Here is a 15,382-nt window from a genome sequence, read left to right as displayed (position 1 = left end):
AATCTAACTTACACTAGTTCTGTTTACCCTAGTTCAGTTTACGTTAGTTCAGTTTACGTTAGTTCAGTTTACGTTAGTTCAGTTTACGTTAGTTCAGTTTACGTTAGTTCAGTTTACGTTAGTTCAGTTTACGTTAGTTCATTTTACCTTATCATTTAACTGTTAGGATTGTATGAGGACAGGTTTTTGTTTATTTTTATCGTAAAGTATTGTGGGTCTTGTTGTAAGTCTCAGTGGCATCTGACACATTATTAACTCTAGTTAATTACCCGTAGAGTGGTGAGTTTCTGTGGTATCTTCAGTTCTGAGGTGTCAAGTTGGTAGTGTGAGATTAGCACCTCGGGATTCGGAGGCGCAAATGGCGCTATGATCCGCTCCCAACGCTCAGTTATCGGATTATAATACGCATCCACCATACGCTCATCCCGCACCGATCCCACATCATACACGTCGTCCACACTATAACTCAATTTACTAATATTTTAGTGTGTAATAGTAAGTGTGTAATAGTAAGTGTGTAGTTTAGTGTGTAAGTGTGTAGTTTAGTGTGTAAGTGTGTAGTTTAGTGTGTAGAAAAGTGTGTAATGGTAGTAATAGTTTAGTGTGTAGAGTGTGAAACCTGGAGGAGGGAAACTGTGTGAGAATATGTCCGAAGATGAGACATCCAATGGAAACGGTGATGCAGGAAACAACTATGGATCCGATCTACACAATGATATACAACTGGTAATGTTAGAGTATGTGATAATTACAATTTTGATCCAGGTGTGTGGGTCTTCCAGAGAATCATTTCTTTCCCCTTTAGTATATCGTTCATAACGCTCCCAGCGGGCAGAATCCATTCCTACAAGTAATAAATTGATTGTGTTACCTGTTCCTGAGGGTCTACGTAAGATTTTAGAGCGAACACTGTCAGCAGATTTACTATAAAACGGAATAAGTTAGTGTATAGTAAGGTAATTGATTCTATAGTATTAGGAAATTGAGTATACAGTAGTTAAGAATTAGACTATAGTAATAGAAAGTAGACTACAGTAATAGGAAATTGATTCTATAGTAGTTAAGAATTAGACTATAGTATTAGGAAATTGAGCTAAGATATAAAGGGCTAGACTAAGGTATTAAGAGGTAGAGTCTAGAATACTAAGTAAGACTAGGACTAAAGTATAGTAGTAAGTACTAAGTACTAAATAATAGGTATAGTACTAAATAATAGGTATAGTACTAAATAATAGGTATAGTAGACTAAGGTAATAACTAGACTAAGGTAATAACTAGAGTTAAGGTAGTAACTAGACTAATGTAATAACTAGAGTTAAGATAGTAAAATACTAAATAATAGGTATAGTAAAGTTAAGATAAGAACTAGAGTTAAGATAGTAAAGTAATAAGGTTAAGATAGTAAATGACTATATAGGTATAGTAAAAATAGGTAATAATAGGTATAGTAAAAATAGGTAATAACTAGAGTTAAGGTAGTAAAGTACTAAAGTTAAGATAATAAGTATAGTTAAGGTAATAACTAGAGTTAAGATAGGAAGTAAATAGGTATAGTATAGTTAAGATAAGAACTAAAATTAAGATAGTAAAGGACTAAATAGGTATAGTATAGTTAAGATAAGAACTAGAGTTAAGATAGTAAAGTGTTTGGACTAAAGTGTGTAGAGTGTTACTTGAGAGATTGATTGTAGAGAATGCGTTTGTTGTGATTGGTTAGTGTATCGTGTGACTCTTTAATGCATAGGAAAATTGCCCTCGTATCTTTGTTCTTGTTCATGTCCGGGTGATACTCCTTCGCCAATCTCGTAAACGCCTATAGCCCACATTACCAAGCTGACCAACACAAATAAGTTATAATAGGGAAGAGTACCTTTTTGATATCACTTTGGGATGCGTTTGCGGGAACTTGTAAAACGTCGTAGTAGGTAATTTTACCCGTTTTCAACCTCAAAGGGAGCTCACTATCGTATATACCACTGTGAAAACTATTGTTTATACCACTGTTTATACCATTGTGAGTACTACTGTGAAGATTACTGTGAAGATTATTCCGAGTGTTAGCAGTGGAGAAAAGGCGTTTAGTAATTGTGTGAGTAAAAAGTTTGGAACTCTGAAGGGAAAAAATAAACTTTGCGAACATTAAAATAATTTAATTATTTTAAACTTATCCTCACGTGGGTTAATCTATCAACCAATAATATTTTTTAAATATAATTTATCAAATGTTTTAAAATTGAATATAATTTTTAGGGATGGAATTGGTGAGGGAATTTGGAAATTCTGAAAATAATTCAATTTCTGATCCAGAACACTCGGATCACCTGGAACCTTCAGATTCCACTCCAAACAACCATTTATCAAACAATTTATCAAATAACATAAAAATGAATTTATCGAATAATTTACCAAATGGAATAAAAATGAATTTAGGGAATAATGTAAAAACAAATTTAGGGGATGAATCTGATTTTGATCAGAGTGGGATAGTGTATATATCTCGAATTCCTCCGTTTATGGGTTTATCGAAGTTACGTTCGTATTTTTCAAATTTTGGCGCTGTAGGGAAGATTTACTGTCATCCGGAGTCGATTACTGAGTATAACAAGAGAATTAAATCTGGAGGTAACAGGCGCCTTAAATTTACCCACGGCTGGGTCCAGTTCACAGATAAAAAAGTGGCCAAACAAGTGGCCAAAATGTTAAATAACAAGCCTGTGGAGGATAAGAGGCACAGCTTCTGGCGCGAGGACCTGTGGAACATAAAGTACTTACCCAAGTTTAAATGGAGACACTTGGTCGAATACTGGTCAAATACCAAACGGGAACGTAAAGAGAAGCTACACTCCGTCCTGGCCAAGGAAAGGAAACGCAATCTTCACTATCTCGAACAACTCGAACAAGAAAAAGTCGAACAACACATTGAACAGAAAAAGGGTAAAAATGAACTTATTAAGGGTAAAAATGAAGTTAAAAAGGGTGAAATTGACCCTAAAAAGGGTGAAATTGAAGTTATTAAGGGTAAAAAAGAGGTAAAAAAAGATAAAATTAGCGTTAAAAAAGCCGTAAAAAGCTCTGGAAAAGATGTAAAAAAAGATAAAATTAGCGTTAAAAAGGGTAAAATTGGCGTTAAAAAAACTGTAAAAAGCCCTGGAAAAGGGGTAAAAAGTGTAAAAAAGGGGAAGCGGGAAGTACCTATGGAACTCTTAGAATCAATTGTACTTTAATATTTTACTCTTTCATTAACTATTTAGAACTTTTTTATTCCAGTGTGTCACTACGTTGTGATGGTGAAAAAGTTGTGTTGACGTGGTTAAATGGATTTCGCGACTTTCCTAAGAGGTTTGAGTGGGTTTGTGTTACCTTTTCTCTAGTGCGCCGGACTTCTTTGACATGAAATACTTCCAGGAAATCGGGACCATCTCCTCCCCTAAAATAACCATTACTAACTATTGTGTTACCGTTTGATGAAGTGGTTTTAACAACACCAAGACCAATCCCCGCAGTAGAAAGCGTAAACACCTTACCATCTCCAGCATAAATCTATGGGAATTTTGTACTCAATTACGTAAATTATGTGGTAAATTGTGTAAATTATTGGTAAATAATTGGTAAACTGTGTAGAAATTACCACTTTGGCCTTGATGAAATCACCGGGTCGGAACCATTCATACATTAAAATCTCTATGCTCTTCGATTCCAACACATTGTTACTCCTACAAATTATCATTACTATTAACTATTATTAATATAAATTAAATTATTATTAGTTATATTTGTGTAAAAACAGTAAAAGGTACGTGAGAGAGGCTTTGTATTGGTCCTTGAGGGTTCTGCCGTTGACTGCGATGATGTGACAGTCCGCCTTGTTTATATGTACTCTTGATATCTGAGCCACTACCACCGCGCCAACATACGGAACCCTCACACACCCAGATTCCACACTTATCTCCTATCATCATTATTACTATAATAATTATAATTATATAGTGGAGTGAATACGTTGTTTGGTGAGATGTGTTGTGATCCGAGGACTGATGAGTAGATGATGGAATCCTTGACGTAAACGTTGCGTAACGGCACATAGTCACTCACCGTACCAAGCAACATCCCAGGCAATACCACACTCATAATTATTATCAAATTATTCTAAATTATCAAATTATTATTAAATTATCAAATTATTATTGAATAATTAAATTATTGAATAATTATTACATTATTATTATTATAGTGTAAAAAAATTGATGGAGTGGAGTTTATGGTGAAAAAGGGTTTGGTTGGAGTTTAAGATGGCTGCGTTAATGCTTAATTTACAAGGCTGTTTTACTACTAATTCCGCCGTGGCAACGGTTTTATACCCAGAGTAACCCTCCCACTCCACGACGTTACACATATCAACTCCATTCACATCTCCGGAAACTGTCCTGTACGGCCTAGTGGTACTGATACAACTGGTGGAACCGGGTGTAATAGGTTCGAGACCCACCTGTTCCAGAGAGCCGGACCACAGTAGATTCTCGACGTTTGTGTACAAATCGTAGGTAAACGGGATGATTACAACTTTGTAATCGGCGATGGGTCTAGTTCCATTATTCTTCGCCAGCACATTTACCGTAAAATACTTACCCACCGCAAGGGTGTCACCAGCCATAACCCTGCCATCCACAGTAATTAACACCTTAATCGATATCTTAGAATAGATCAAGTCATTCATGGGTATTAACCTTTCGAGGCACATTTTATACCATTGCGTTAGCTTAGACTTGCCAGTCAGTCTGGGTGTGTTATCACCCAACTCAGTTGAAGTAACACCATTGCCAGGGTCAAACAATTTAATAGTACCAAAATTCCCATTGCATGACCAGTGAATGGAATTAAACAGGTTAAGTATTTGATACTTCCTGTGACGTTTATAGGGGAGTTTACGGATATCCACGTGGTACCTACGGAAATGATAAATTGTGTTACTGTACCTGTTGGAGGTGTTTGGGTTAGATATGAACTCCAGGTTCCCCATTTTACAGGAAAATAACTTATCACTTTCATTATTAACTTTAAAGAACATTCTTAGCCATTTGTTATCGTATTTTACCCTGGAGTTTTTTAGGCTCTGGAGGGTGGAACTACTATAATATTCCTTAAACAAATCAATATTATCCCTGAGTAACCTGTGATTAAAGTGTACTACTGGTACAAACTGGTGCTCCTGCACGGTGATACTCTTTTCCACCTTGAAATTTACACTTTTGTATGCGTTTCCCCGGATCAAACGGGAGTCACACGTTCCAGTCACACCTGAGTCACCAATTTGATAATCGAAAACAACGTCAAAACTTGAAAATAACTCATTTGCCACGTAAACCAGGGGTAGATAAAGAGATTCACCCGGTAACAACTGGAGTCCCACACCAACCCTATTACTAGCTACCGAGTGTTTGATTGTGTGACCGGCGAATAGGTGGAGATAGATTGAGAATTTGATGTGGTTGATTTGTTTAAGTTTCTGTTGGAGGATTTGGAATTGAAGGTAATCTTTGGCTGTCAGGGGCTGTGACTTAACACTAGGCTCCGGCACGTGTGGCAGTACTGACACGGTAATATTAGTAAACTTGTGGCTCTTATTTTTATTACTTAATTTGACATAAATTAAGCTTCTGTCACCTGTGAGTAACGGGGAGTTTTGGGTAAATTCGGACATGTTTGACATCAGCTGCTCCAAGACCGAACAGTCCACACACAACTCCTCAGAACACACCAACACACTCTTACACAGTCCACCGTCTCCACGTAAATTATTTATCGAAGTTATACTATTAGTAGTTCCGGTGGAAGTTATGGAACTGGTGGTCCGGGTGGAGATGGATCTGTGTGATGTGGTTCTGGAGGACAGAAGAGTGTTTGGTGTGTTTGAAACTGAGGCAGCAGTTATAAACTCGACTTTATCCTTAAAATCCGTGCTAAACAATCCAATCTCACACTCGTTACAATCTTTCACACATCGCATCTTCATACCATACACACTATACAATTATTAACTATTGTATTATAGGTAAATATGGTATTATAGGTAAATATGGTATTATAGGTAACTATAGAATTATTATTAACTATAGGGGTATTAACTATAGGAGTATAGGTAACTGTGTTATATGGTAGTATAGGTAACTGTGTTATATGGTAGTATAGGTAAATATGGTAGTATGGGTAAATATGGTATTATTATTAACTATAGCAGTATTATTAACTATAGCATTATGAAGTAACTATAGCATTATGGATAACTATGGTATTATACAGTAAATATAGCATTATTAACCATAGCATTATTATTAACTAGCTAGTGTAGTATGGGTAAATATGGTATTATAGGTAACTATAGCAGTATTATACAGTAACTATTACATTATTAGACACTAGTTAGTGCAGTATAGGTAACTATGGTATTATTAGACACTAGTTAGTGCAGTATAGGTAACTATGGTATTATAGGTAAATATGGTATTATAGGTAAATATGGTATTATAGGTAAATATGGTATTATAGGTAACTGTGGTATTATAGGTAACTATGGCATTATGAGTAACTATGGTATATGGTAGTATGGATAACTATGGTATATGGTACTATGGGTAACTATGTTATTATGGGTAACCTGAGAAACTGTGTGAAATTCCCCGTTTCGCATGATTTGAGTGTTGATATGAAGGTGTTTGGGTCCGAATTGTCCAGATTAACCAGCAGTTGAAAACAAGTTAAAAAGTCAAATAATGTAAATTTAACGCCTAGGACACTAAGTGTCCCCTCATCCTTAACCCTGAGATTGATTGTTTTTATATAATTTCTACTAAATCCTGGGACTATAAATTCCGTTTTCACAGTGTCAAATGGAACACCTGAGCCAACTAATTCCACGTCCTTTAACATTAAATCAACGGCCAGCGGGTTAACCATTACAACCTCCACAGTCAACAAACTGTCAACATACACCACCAAATCCTCCAAATCATTTATTACCGTGATGACATTTCCAACAGTGTTGACATTGTTTACATTGTTTACATTGTTAACATTGTTTGTAGTGTTGGTAGTGTAGAGTTTGGATTTGATTTTGGTGCGAATGTGAAATCCCAAGTGTTCACACTGAAGCCTACACTTCCTAGTGTGAACAATGTGAAAAGTTAAGTTGTTATTGATTGTGTTGATTTTCTTGGGATTCTGGCTGGAGAAGCGGAGATTCAGGGTGGAGAAGCGGAAATGCAAGTCTGCCCTGCTCAACTCCATTGAACAAATTAAAGGAAATTTACCCAACCTAACACCTTCATAACCGCCAAAATACAATAATTTATCGTCCAAACCAATCCTGCACACACTACAGACACTGTCACATTGTCCATAGTGTGTGCGTATAATGAGATGTGATAGGGTTAAATATGTGAGATTAAACAGTTTAGCATAACGTTTTAGCTCTTGTAAACGGGGACAGATATCAACTTTTGCGGTGTGTTCTTGTATGGATTGGAGTATGTTACACAGTTTCAGGGTTAAAACCCGCTTTACCAGGACTATGTCTGAGCTATACCTCAAATTGTTAAGCTCAGTGTTTATTATTGAATTATTAATCTGGTACCAATTTTTGTAATATTTTATCATGTCCAGGGCCATAGGGTCTACTGTCGTCATTTCCAGACACTTTGTCACACCCCCTAGCAACACTTCAAGATCCTGTTCATCCTCTGTTTCACACAGTTTACTCCCAATTGATTGTGTTTCACAGTTGATAAAATCTTTTAGATGTTGATAAAAGTGTAGTTTTCGTTTATATTTGGTGTTTTGGAGCAGGTCTACCACGTACTGAATAACGTTCAGCTGCTGTTCCGGCGGTAATCTCCTACAATAAGTGACAAACGAGGAAATCACTGGGATTACCAGTGCTGAATCCGCTAACAGTTTAGTGTAAAAAATGAACAGAAGTTGGAGCTCTTCGGAGCAGTCAGATGTCCTCAGCCACACAAGAAATGACCTCTTCAAACTATTCAACAGATACTCCACAGGTCTCTCAATCACTAACTTCAACAGTTCGTAGACAGATTTACCAGTTTTTCCCCTGGCAAATTTGTTTAGGGATTGGACAGTTTGGGAACTGACAGAGTCAATTCCAATCCTAAGGTTAAAAAGTTTAAAAAGTGTGACAGAAAGAGTAAAAAGAGTTTGTGCATGTGAGAGGTGATTGTTTTCACTTGTAAAATGATAATTTGCGCAAACGTAATGACAAATCGCTGTCAGATTATTACCCAAGATTAAATTTACATCACCAGAACGCTTTATCTCAGATCCAGAATATGATTTACCCCTGCGGGTGTGGGAATGGGAATGTGAATGTGTATGTGTCAGAGATTTCCTTATGTTCTCTAGTGAGTATTTTGGATCATCCAAAAGTGTTAACAATTGGCTAACAATTGTGATGAGCAAATTCAGCACTATTTCCCCCAACACAGCGTATACCCGTTGTGTCACCTCTGCACAGTGTTTGTCGATGAGAAAGAAGGAATCGTAAGTTAAATCCGGATCGTAGACGTGATTAACTTGTGTAAACTTGTGTAAACGATTCTTTACGACGTGTTTGTCAAATGATTCTAGCAACTGGTCCCTAGTGTGATCCCCCGATACTGAGAGAAGAAACTGAAATTTAGCCAAGTTATCCCCGTACAAACTCTTTTTCTCGTAAAACACGTCAATCAAACTTGAGTAATCCACTGTCCCATCGTTCAGAATCACAATTGCAATGACATTTCCTGGGTAAAATAACTTTGGAATAAAGAGCGAATTGAACTTCTCCTCGGAAATAAACTTGAGATCAACACTTGAATCCTCGGTTAGATGTGACAGAATGTCATTTCTCTCGAGTATCGAGAGCGATTTTGCGTTGTTTAGGAGCGCTTCTCTGGGCGTGGAATTGGCCCGTTCCACAGGCCACAAAATCTCAGTAGGACCAAGTCTGACCTTTTTTGTAAAGTGTAACTTCCCACTTAAGCTAAACTCATCGGCCAGATAATTAGATAACAATTCCCTTACAGAAAAACTGCTAAAATTGGTGTTCAAAAAGGTTAGAGCGGAGTTGTAGAGAGCATCGGAAGTCCCTTCAGTTCTTGAAATTATCACGTAAAGGCCTGAAAAAAGTGATTCCTCAATGCTCAAATCAGATGTGTATCTAAACATTCGGAAAATGATTCACCAATCATTTTCAACACTAATAATAAAATTATCCCAAAATTGATAAAATTATTTAAATTCATAAAATTAATTAAAATTAATAAAATTATTTAAATAATTTAATTTATATTTGCAGATGGTGTTTAATAATTATTTTTCATTATTGCCTTCTATTGGTAATTTTGTGTAGTTTTGGCTGTAAATTGTGTTATGAATACTGCGGACGATTTGAGTAGTAATGACGAGGCGCAAAACGAGGATGAAACTGCCAAAACGAAGCTTAACTTAACTCAGGAGAATGTCAAGGAACTGATTTCAAACTTACTTTTATCAAGTTTTTTTTCCTTAAATTTGTAAATGATTCTTTAGTTGTTGAATATTTAACCAAAATCGCAGTCACCTGCGAAGGCGATAACGTCGCAGATCCCACTGTCATCAAAACTCTCATGAAACACATGTAATCACTTTCTCCACATTTTCTACACATTTTCTCACAATTATTTACATATTCTCACGATTATTTACATATTCTCACGATTATTTACATATTCTCACGATTATTTGGTTAATATAACAATTATTTGGTTAATATAAGATTGGTTAATTGTGTGAATAATGTTTTAGATACAAATTTGAGAAGTCGTTGAAGAAGTTACATAAGCTCGTTGAGTATAGTTACTCTCAGTCGTATGATCTTGGAAGTGTAATCAAGGGCGTTATAACGTAATTTTACACACAATTTTATCATTTTAGAGCTGTTGACGACTATAATAATCCGTACGATTGGCTGTATTATAATGTTGTGAATAAATACCTAAAGTGCGCAGAGAAACTTGATAACTCACTATCAGTCATTGATGTAATTATTTACCCTTTCTAATCTTGTTCAGACACTACAAAGCAAATTAATCGAACGCCTCCAATTCACTAATAATTAATTTTATACAAACTTTATCTTACTCTTAAATAAATATATTTATGTGTAAAAGAATTGAGTTGGTTATTTTAAGCGTTTCAAATACTTTAAACTACAGTTATAGCATACTACATATAATCTTAAGATACTATACGTTATATACTCTATTGTATATATGTATGAGTATAGTAGGGTATGGTATAATAATGTCATAGTTATACAAATATAACACAGAATAACACTTAATAAAGCTTAATTAACGCTTAATTAAAGGTTAATTAACGCTTGATTATGTCTTGAATTGGTTAAATTAGGTCCTTAAAATATTAATCAGATTGACTACTATAATGGTTGGGTACTGGAACTAACGAGTCTTAATGTCACAAACAACTTAATCTACTAATGACATTCTACTGAGCCTAGACATGACAGTCGTCTGGAAACACACATGGAGAACCTTAACCCTTATCACCCAATTACCTCTTTAAACTAATGAACACTTCTATTTCTTACACATAATATACACACTATCATACCTTATTTAATATACTAACTATTGTACATAATACATATGAATATAAATATGAACATAGTATAATACATGATGTGTATTAGAGAAATGCATATTTATCAGAGGGTAATTCGTCAGTTGATTCATCTAGCTTAACGTAGACTTTATCATTTTCAACCTTGACTTCGTGTGTTCTCTGGCATTTTCCCTTGGATTTCCAGTCTAGTAACAGCACTTTCCTCCTTAGTCTACCATTTTCTTCCACTTGAATCACTTCTACTGGGCGGTAAAATGATTCTCCAGTGGATATTGAGATGACATATTTATGCTGTGGACACCGAATACAAGGCTGGCCTAGAATCTCCTCTATATCCTCACTAAACTATGATTTTATACCAAGTTAAAAATACGTATTCCAGTCTTCCCGCAGAATGATAACAATTCGCATCCGTACAATATAACTTTTCCTTATAATTATATATCACAACTAAAAATTTATTTTATTTATTTTTTATATTTATTATATTATAATTTGTGTAAAATACGTTTTCGGTTATTTATTGCGATTCTCCTGGGCTGTTCTAAAAACTAAACACACATCATAAAAATAATATATAAATAATAAATAATATATAAATAAATTACTATATAAATTAATTATTATATAAGTAAATTTGATATATTAATTGGTACATGTTTGAGATGACCAATTTCAGTAAAAGATTCCATATGATAGCCCGTTAATTCCATATGATAGCCTGTTAATTCCGTATGAAAGGGTGTTGAAGTGCGTCTTCGGGTGAGAACCTTTTATTTGGGTCTAGTACGAGGCATTTTTCGAGTAGTTCGCCGAGTTGTCGGATTTTCTTTACGAGTATTTCCTTCTTGGGTGAGTTAGATTTGGTCCAGGGCTGTCTCTCGAAGATGCAATCTGTGATATTTCTCGTGGGTCTGAGGTCCTGTAACACCCTGGTCACCGTGGTCTTGGTTAGAGGATCTGTGGATGTGTACACAAAGTCTAAATTCTCATCAAAGTGCTGTGAAGAGAATTGACCTGCCCTAATCATCTTACTCGGGACCTTCCCCTTAAACTCCATCATCAACTTCAACATGTGATTATTGTTACGACCCTAATCATAAATTAGCATAGTAATATGTATTGAATAGTCGAGTGGTATGGTAATATCTAATGTGAATGGCAAAGTCAAGCGGCAATTGGCCCGGATAGTAGTGAGGCGGGGGACTGCCAAAGGGAGCTAATTATATATAACTATTACTAAAGTTTATTACAATATAAATACTATAGTGAGTTGGAATAGTACAGTGGTAGATAAGGATCCCCTATGAACACCAAAGTCAAGCGACAATTGGCCCGGATAGTAGTGAGGCGGGGGACTGCCAAGGGGAGCTAATTAACTATATAACAAGACCAGGAGATAACTAAGGAAATAATCCCTGGGAGTAAAAAGAGAGTAACTATGTGTTAGCTGTGTGTGAGGTAAATATGTATTAATGGTGTGTGCGGTAGCAAGCACCGTAAAGGAGTTACCGGAAAGAGAATATCTCCAGTGGCGAGTTCGTAGATAGTAGCGGCAGCGCTCCAGACATCAATTTTACAATTGTATCTACAGCCAAGAATGATTTCTGGAGCTCTGTAGAAACGACTGACCAAGTAAGCAGTGACGTCATTCTCCGACTCATCACTCGCAGATCCCAAATCACATATCCGCAACTTATTATAACCCTCATTCACCAATATATTATCCGGCTTCACTATAATACATTCAGTTGTAAAATACTATAAATGTGTGTAAATATGTAAATAGTGTAAGAATGTGTAGAATAGAATAGAGAGTTACGATCGGCATGCATGATTTTATTTTTTTTCATGTGTCGTAGCGCAATGAATAATTGCCTCGTATACGAATGCACATATGATATATTCAACCCATATCCCTTCCCGTTCCTATAACAATCCAATTTACAATGTTAACAATGTTAATAGTAAAATGGTATGGGATAGTGGAGTGAGTTGTACGGATCTACTGTGAACTCCAAAGTCAAGCGACAATTGGCCCGGATAGTAGTGAGGCGGGGGACTGCCAAGGGGAGCTAATTAACTATATAACTAATACTACAATAACTAATATTATATAAATATATAAGTAGTATAAGGTAACTAGTAGTTATACAGTTTGAGATGTGATCTGAGATTTCCCCAATACCAATGAAAGACCATGCAGAGGTGTCCTCTGTATTTAAAAGAGGTTAGTAGTTGTACGATATGTTTTTTATCTTCTTTGTCAGTTTCGTTAAGACGTCTGAGGATGTCCATCTCCTTCTCCGCAGCCTTGATCATCATGTCGTTATTACGTATGACTTTGATGGCCACGTTAAGATTGTCCACCGAGTCGTAGCACTTTAATACTGAAGAGAAAACACCTTTTCCAGCCAACTCACTTATCACACTGTAACGGTCATCCATCACCTCACCAATCATTGCCTATATATTACATAATTAATATTATATAGTAATGTATATAGTTAGTAGCTCCCTCTAGGGGTATAGTTAATAGTATAGTAAAGTAGCTCCCTCTAGGGGTATAAAGTTAAATAGCTCCCTATAGGGGTATAGTTAATAGTATAGTAAAGTAGCTCCCTATAGGGGTATAGTTAATAGTAAGATAGCTCCCTATAGGGGTATACATTAAGATAGCTCCCTCTAGGGGTATATATCTAAGTAGCTCCCTCTAGGGGTATATAGTTAATATTATGAATTAACTGAGTAAATAATGAGTAAATAGTGTGGATATGAGTAGATAGTACCCCCGGAGGGATAAGCAAGCACCGTAACTGACCTGATAGTACCCTTCGGAATCATTCCAATTTTCGGCGAGTGAGCGATTTTCTAGTTTATTAGTAATAACACGCCTGAGGACTTTCCTCTTCTTAACCGTACTCTCGTCTACTGCTGTACTAAACATGTCCATGTCATCCTCGTCCTCCTCATACTCCAACTCATCCTACACTAACATTTAACATTTATTAAGTTAATAATAAAGTTAATAATAAAGTTAGTAGAGTTAGTAAGTAGTTAGTAGTAAAGTTGGTAAGGTTAAAAGTGGTTGGGGTGTTACCTGTTCGGATCTCTTCATGTTGATGATGAAGTTGCGTAACTTCTGTTTCTCTAACATCAACTTCTTCTGCAAATCTGAATACACATAAGTCATGTCATTAGTCATATCAGTCATCTCATTTACTGTGTCGTCCCTAAGAGTTTCATCCCTAGGAGTACTATTCCTAGGAGTACTATTCCTAGGAGTCATATCCCTGGGAGTATAGTCTCTGGGAGAGAGTGTGACTGAAATGGGTGAGATATCTTCCAACTCTTTTGCACTGTCCAAACTAACATCTGGCTCCTCAGATTGCCGTACTGGCGTTCCGGAGTCTGTAATGTCTGGGTCTGGAGTTCCCGGGTCTTGTTTATCACTAGTATTAGGATTAAGATGTGAGATTAATAGTGAAAAGGGGTTTAGACATCTTTTTTCCCTTACTTTTTCTTCAACTGGTTTCTCAACCATATTTTCCTCCACACTCTCTATACTCTCTATACTCTCTATATTCTGTATACTCTCTATATTCTCTATACTCTCTATATTCTGTAAAGATTGTACACTCTGTAGAGATTGTTCTGAGGATTCAGTATGTGATAAATCGGTGTGAAGGGGTTTGGAATGTTTGAGTAAGAGTTTATGTCGTTCCTGTCGTCTGGACTCGAGGAACTTGTCCACGTCCTCGTCCTCATCCTCCAACTCCAACTCCTCTATCTCACCCTCCTCAGCTAATCAAATCATTAACTATTACTAATATAGTAGTATTATAGTAGTATTATAGTAGTATTATAGTAGTATTATAGTAGTATTATAGTAGTATTATAGTAGTATTATAGTAGTATTATAGTAAGTGTATGGGATAGTACGTGAGAGTGTGATTGGTTTCTGTTGATAGTAATACTTCCTCTTCTTCTCCTAAAACACAAATCAACAACTTTATTACTTTGTACAACTTTGTAAACTTTGTAATAATGTGTAAATAGTGTAAAATAGTGTAAAATAGTGTAAAGGTGTGTGGAGATACGTTGGTGTTGAGAGTGGGAGTGTGGGAGTGATGTTGTGATCTATAATGTTTATTTTCGGCTATTTTCTGACTATAATTATTACTACTACTTCTCCTACTTCTATCTATACTCCCGATACGGCGTGTTCTACTCCTACCGTATGATCTATCCCCCGATCTCCCTCTACGGTATGTCCTACTCCTACGGTGTGATTTACTCCTACGGTGTGATTTACTCCTATGACGTGATCTATCTGGTGATCTCCCTGTACGGTGTGATCTACGAGTGTGAGATCTCCTGGATTTGTGTGACCTGTAAGAGTGTAGTGACCTGTAAGAGTGTAGTGAAGATTTGGAGTGTGGTGACCTATTGGAAGTATGAGAGGAATGAAGTGAATAATTACTGGAATTAGATAAACTTTGTTTACTTTTATGCAAGTCGGAACCTGAACTCTCCTCAGAAATCCAACTCCTGTCACTCATCTCACAAACTTCCTCACCTCTAATTTCCCCCAATTGCGATAAAATCCTTAATATTACAAATTATTAAAATATTAAAATATTAAATAATATTAAATGAATATTAAATATGTTAGGAGGGGAGAGGGAGGGAGGATGGGGTCTGGGTA

General features: G+C 36.0%; 7 protein-coding genes across 7 annotated transcripts; 2 read left to right on the top strand and 5 right to left on the bottom strand.

Annotated features, from left to right (window-relative positions):
• Positions 1-21: 21 nt before the first annotated feature.
• dnaJ (DnaJ domain protein) lies at positions 22-2,258 on the bottom strand. The gene is made up of 6 exons (XM_760745.2): positions 1,871-2,258; positions 1,674-1,813; positions 753-924; positions 620-705; positions 270-459; positions 22-240 (listed from the first exon to the last, which is right to left on the bottom strand). Exons 1-6 carry the CDS (start codon positions 2,138-2,140, stop codon positions 163-165), a joined length of 936 nt encoding a protein of 311 aa, XP_765838.2. The 5' UTR covers positions 2,141-2,258; the 3' UTR covers positions 22-162.
• esf-2 (Pre-rRNA-processing protein esf-2) lies at positions 2,204-3,224 on the top strand (the record flags this gene model as incomplete). Its single annotated transcript, XM_760743.2, has 1 exon — positions 2,204-3,224. The coding sequence occupies exon 1, from the start codon at positions 2,253-2,255 to the stop codon at positions 3,222-3,224; it is 972 nt and encodes a 323-aa protein (XP_765836.1). The 5' UTR covers positions 2,204-2,252.
• On the bottom strand, positions 3,085-4,233 carry Exosc1 (Exosome component EXOSC1/CSL4 family protein; the record flags this gene model as incomplete). The annotated part of the gene is made up of 7 exons (XM_760742.2): positions 3,085-3,192; positions 3,255-3,332; positions 3,361-3,427; positions 3,459-3,540; positions 3,629-3,713; positions 3,798-3,949; positions 4,000-4,128. The coding sequence occupies 6 exons, from the start codon at positions 4,126-4,128 to the stop codon at positions 3,311-3,313; spliced, it is 537 nt and encodes a 178-aa protein (XP_765835.1). The 3' UTR covers positions 3,085-3,192; positions 3,255-3,310.
• TpMuguga_01g02445 (uncharacterized protein) lies at positions 4,226-9,216 on the bottom strand (the record flags this gene model as incomplete). The annotated part of the gene is made up of 3 exons (XM_760741.2): positions 4,226-4,943; positions 4,974-6,020; positions 6,653-9,216. 3 exons carry the CDS (start codon positions 9,214-9,216, stop codon positions 4,226-4,228), a joined length of 4,329 nt encoding a protein of 1,442 aa, XP_765834.2.
• Positions 9,216-10,164, top strand: TpMuguga_01g00305 (uncharacterized protein). Its single transcript, XM_760739.2, has 5 exons — positions 9,216-9,544; positions 9,580-9,667; positions 9,835-9,933; positions 9,964-10,069; positions 10,101-10,164. Exons 1-5 carry the CDS (start codon positions 9,421-9,423, stop codon positions 10,146-10,148), a joined length of 465 nt encoding a protein of 154 aa, XP_765832.2. The 5' UTR covers positions 9,216-9,420; the 3' UTR covers positions 10,149-10,164.
• A 573-nt stretch (positions 10,165-10,737) lies between these two features.
• On the bottom strand, positions 10,738-11,366 carry RFESD (Rieske domain-containing protein; the record flags this gene model as incomplete). The annotated part of the gene is made up of 4 exons (XM_061304971.1): positions 10,738-11,019; positions 11,048-11,124; positions 11,183-11,225; positions 11,331-11,366. 4 exons carry the CDS (start codon positions 11,364-11,366, stop codon positions 10,738-10,740), a joined length of 438 nt encoding a protein of 145 aa, XP_061161547.1.
• Prpf4b (Protein kinase domain protein) lies at positions 11,341-15,369 on the bottom strand. The gene is made up of 8 exons (XM_760737.2): positions 14,775-15,369; positions 14,617-14,665; positions 13,775-14,478; positions 13,496-13,660; positions 12,830-13,140; positions 12,497-12,603; positions 12,187-12,410; positions 11,341-11,767 (listed from the first exon to the last, which is right to left on the bottom strand). Exons 1-8 carry the CDS (start codon positions 15,234-15,236, stop codon positions 11,399-11,401), a joined length of 2,391 nt encoding a protein of 796 aa, XP_765830.1. The 5' UTR covers positions 15,237-15,369; the 3' UTR covers positions 11,341-11,398.
• Positions 15,370-15,382: the final 13 nt, after the last annotated feature.

This window comes from Theileria parva, chromosome 1, assembly GCF_000165365.1.
Source record: "Theileria parva strain Muguga chromosome 1, complete sequence, whole genome shotgun sequence".
Taxonomy (NCBI): Eukaryota; Apicomplexa; class Aconoidasida; order Piroplasmida; family Theileriidae; genus Theileria; species Theileria parva.
This window is presented reverse-complemented; position numbering and strand designations above follow the sequence as displayed.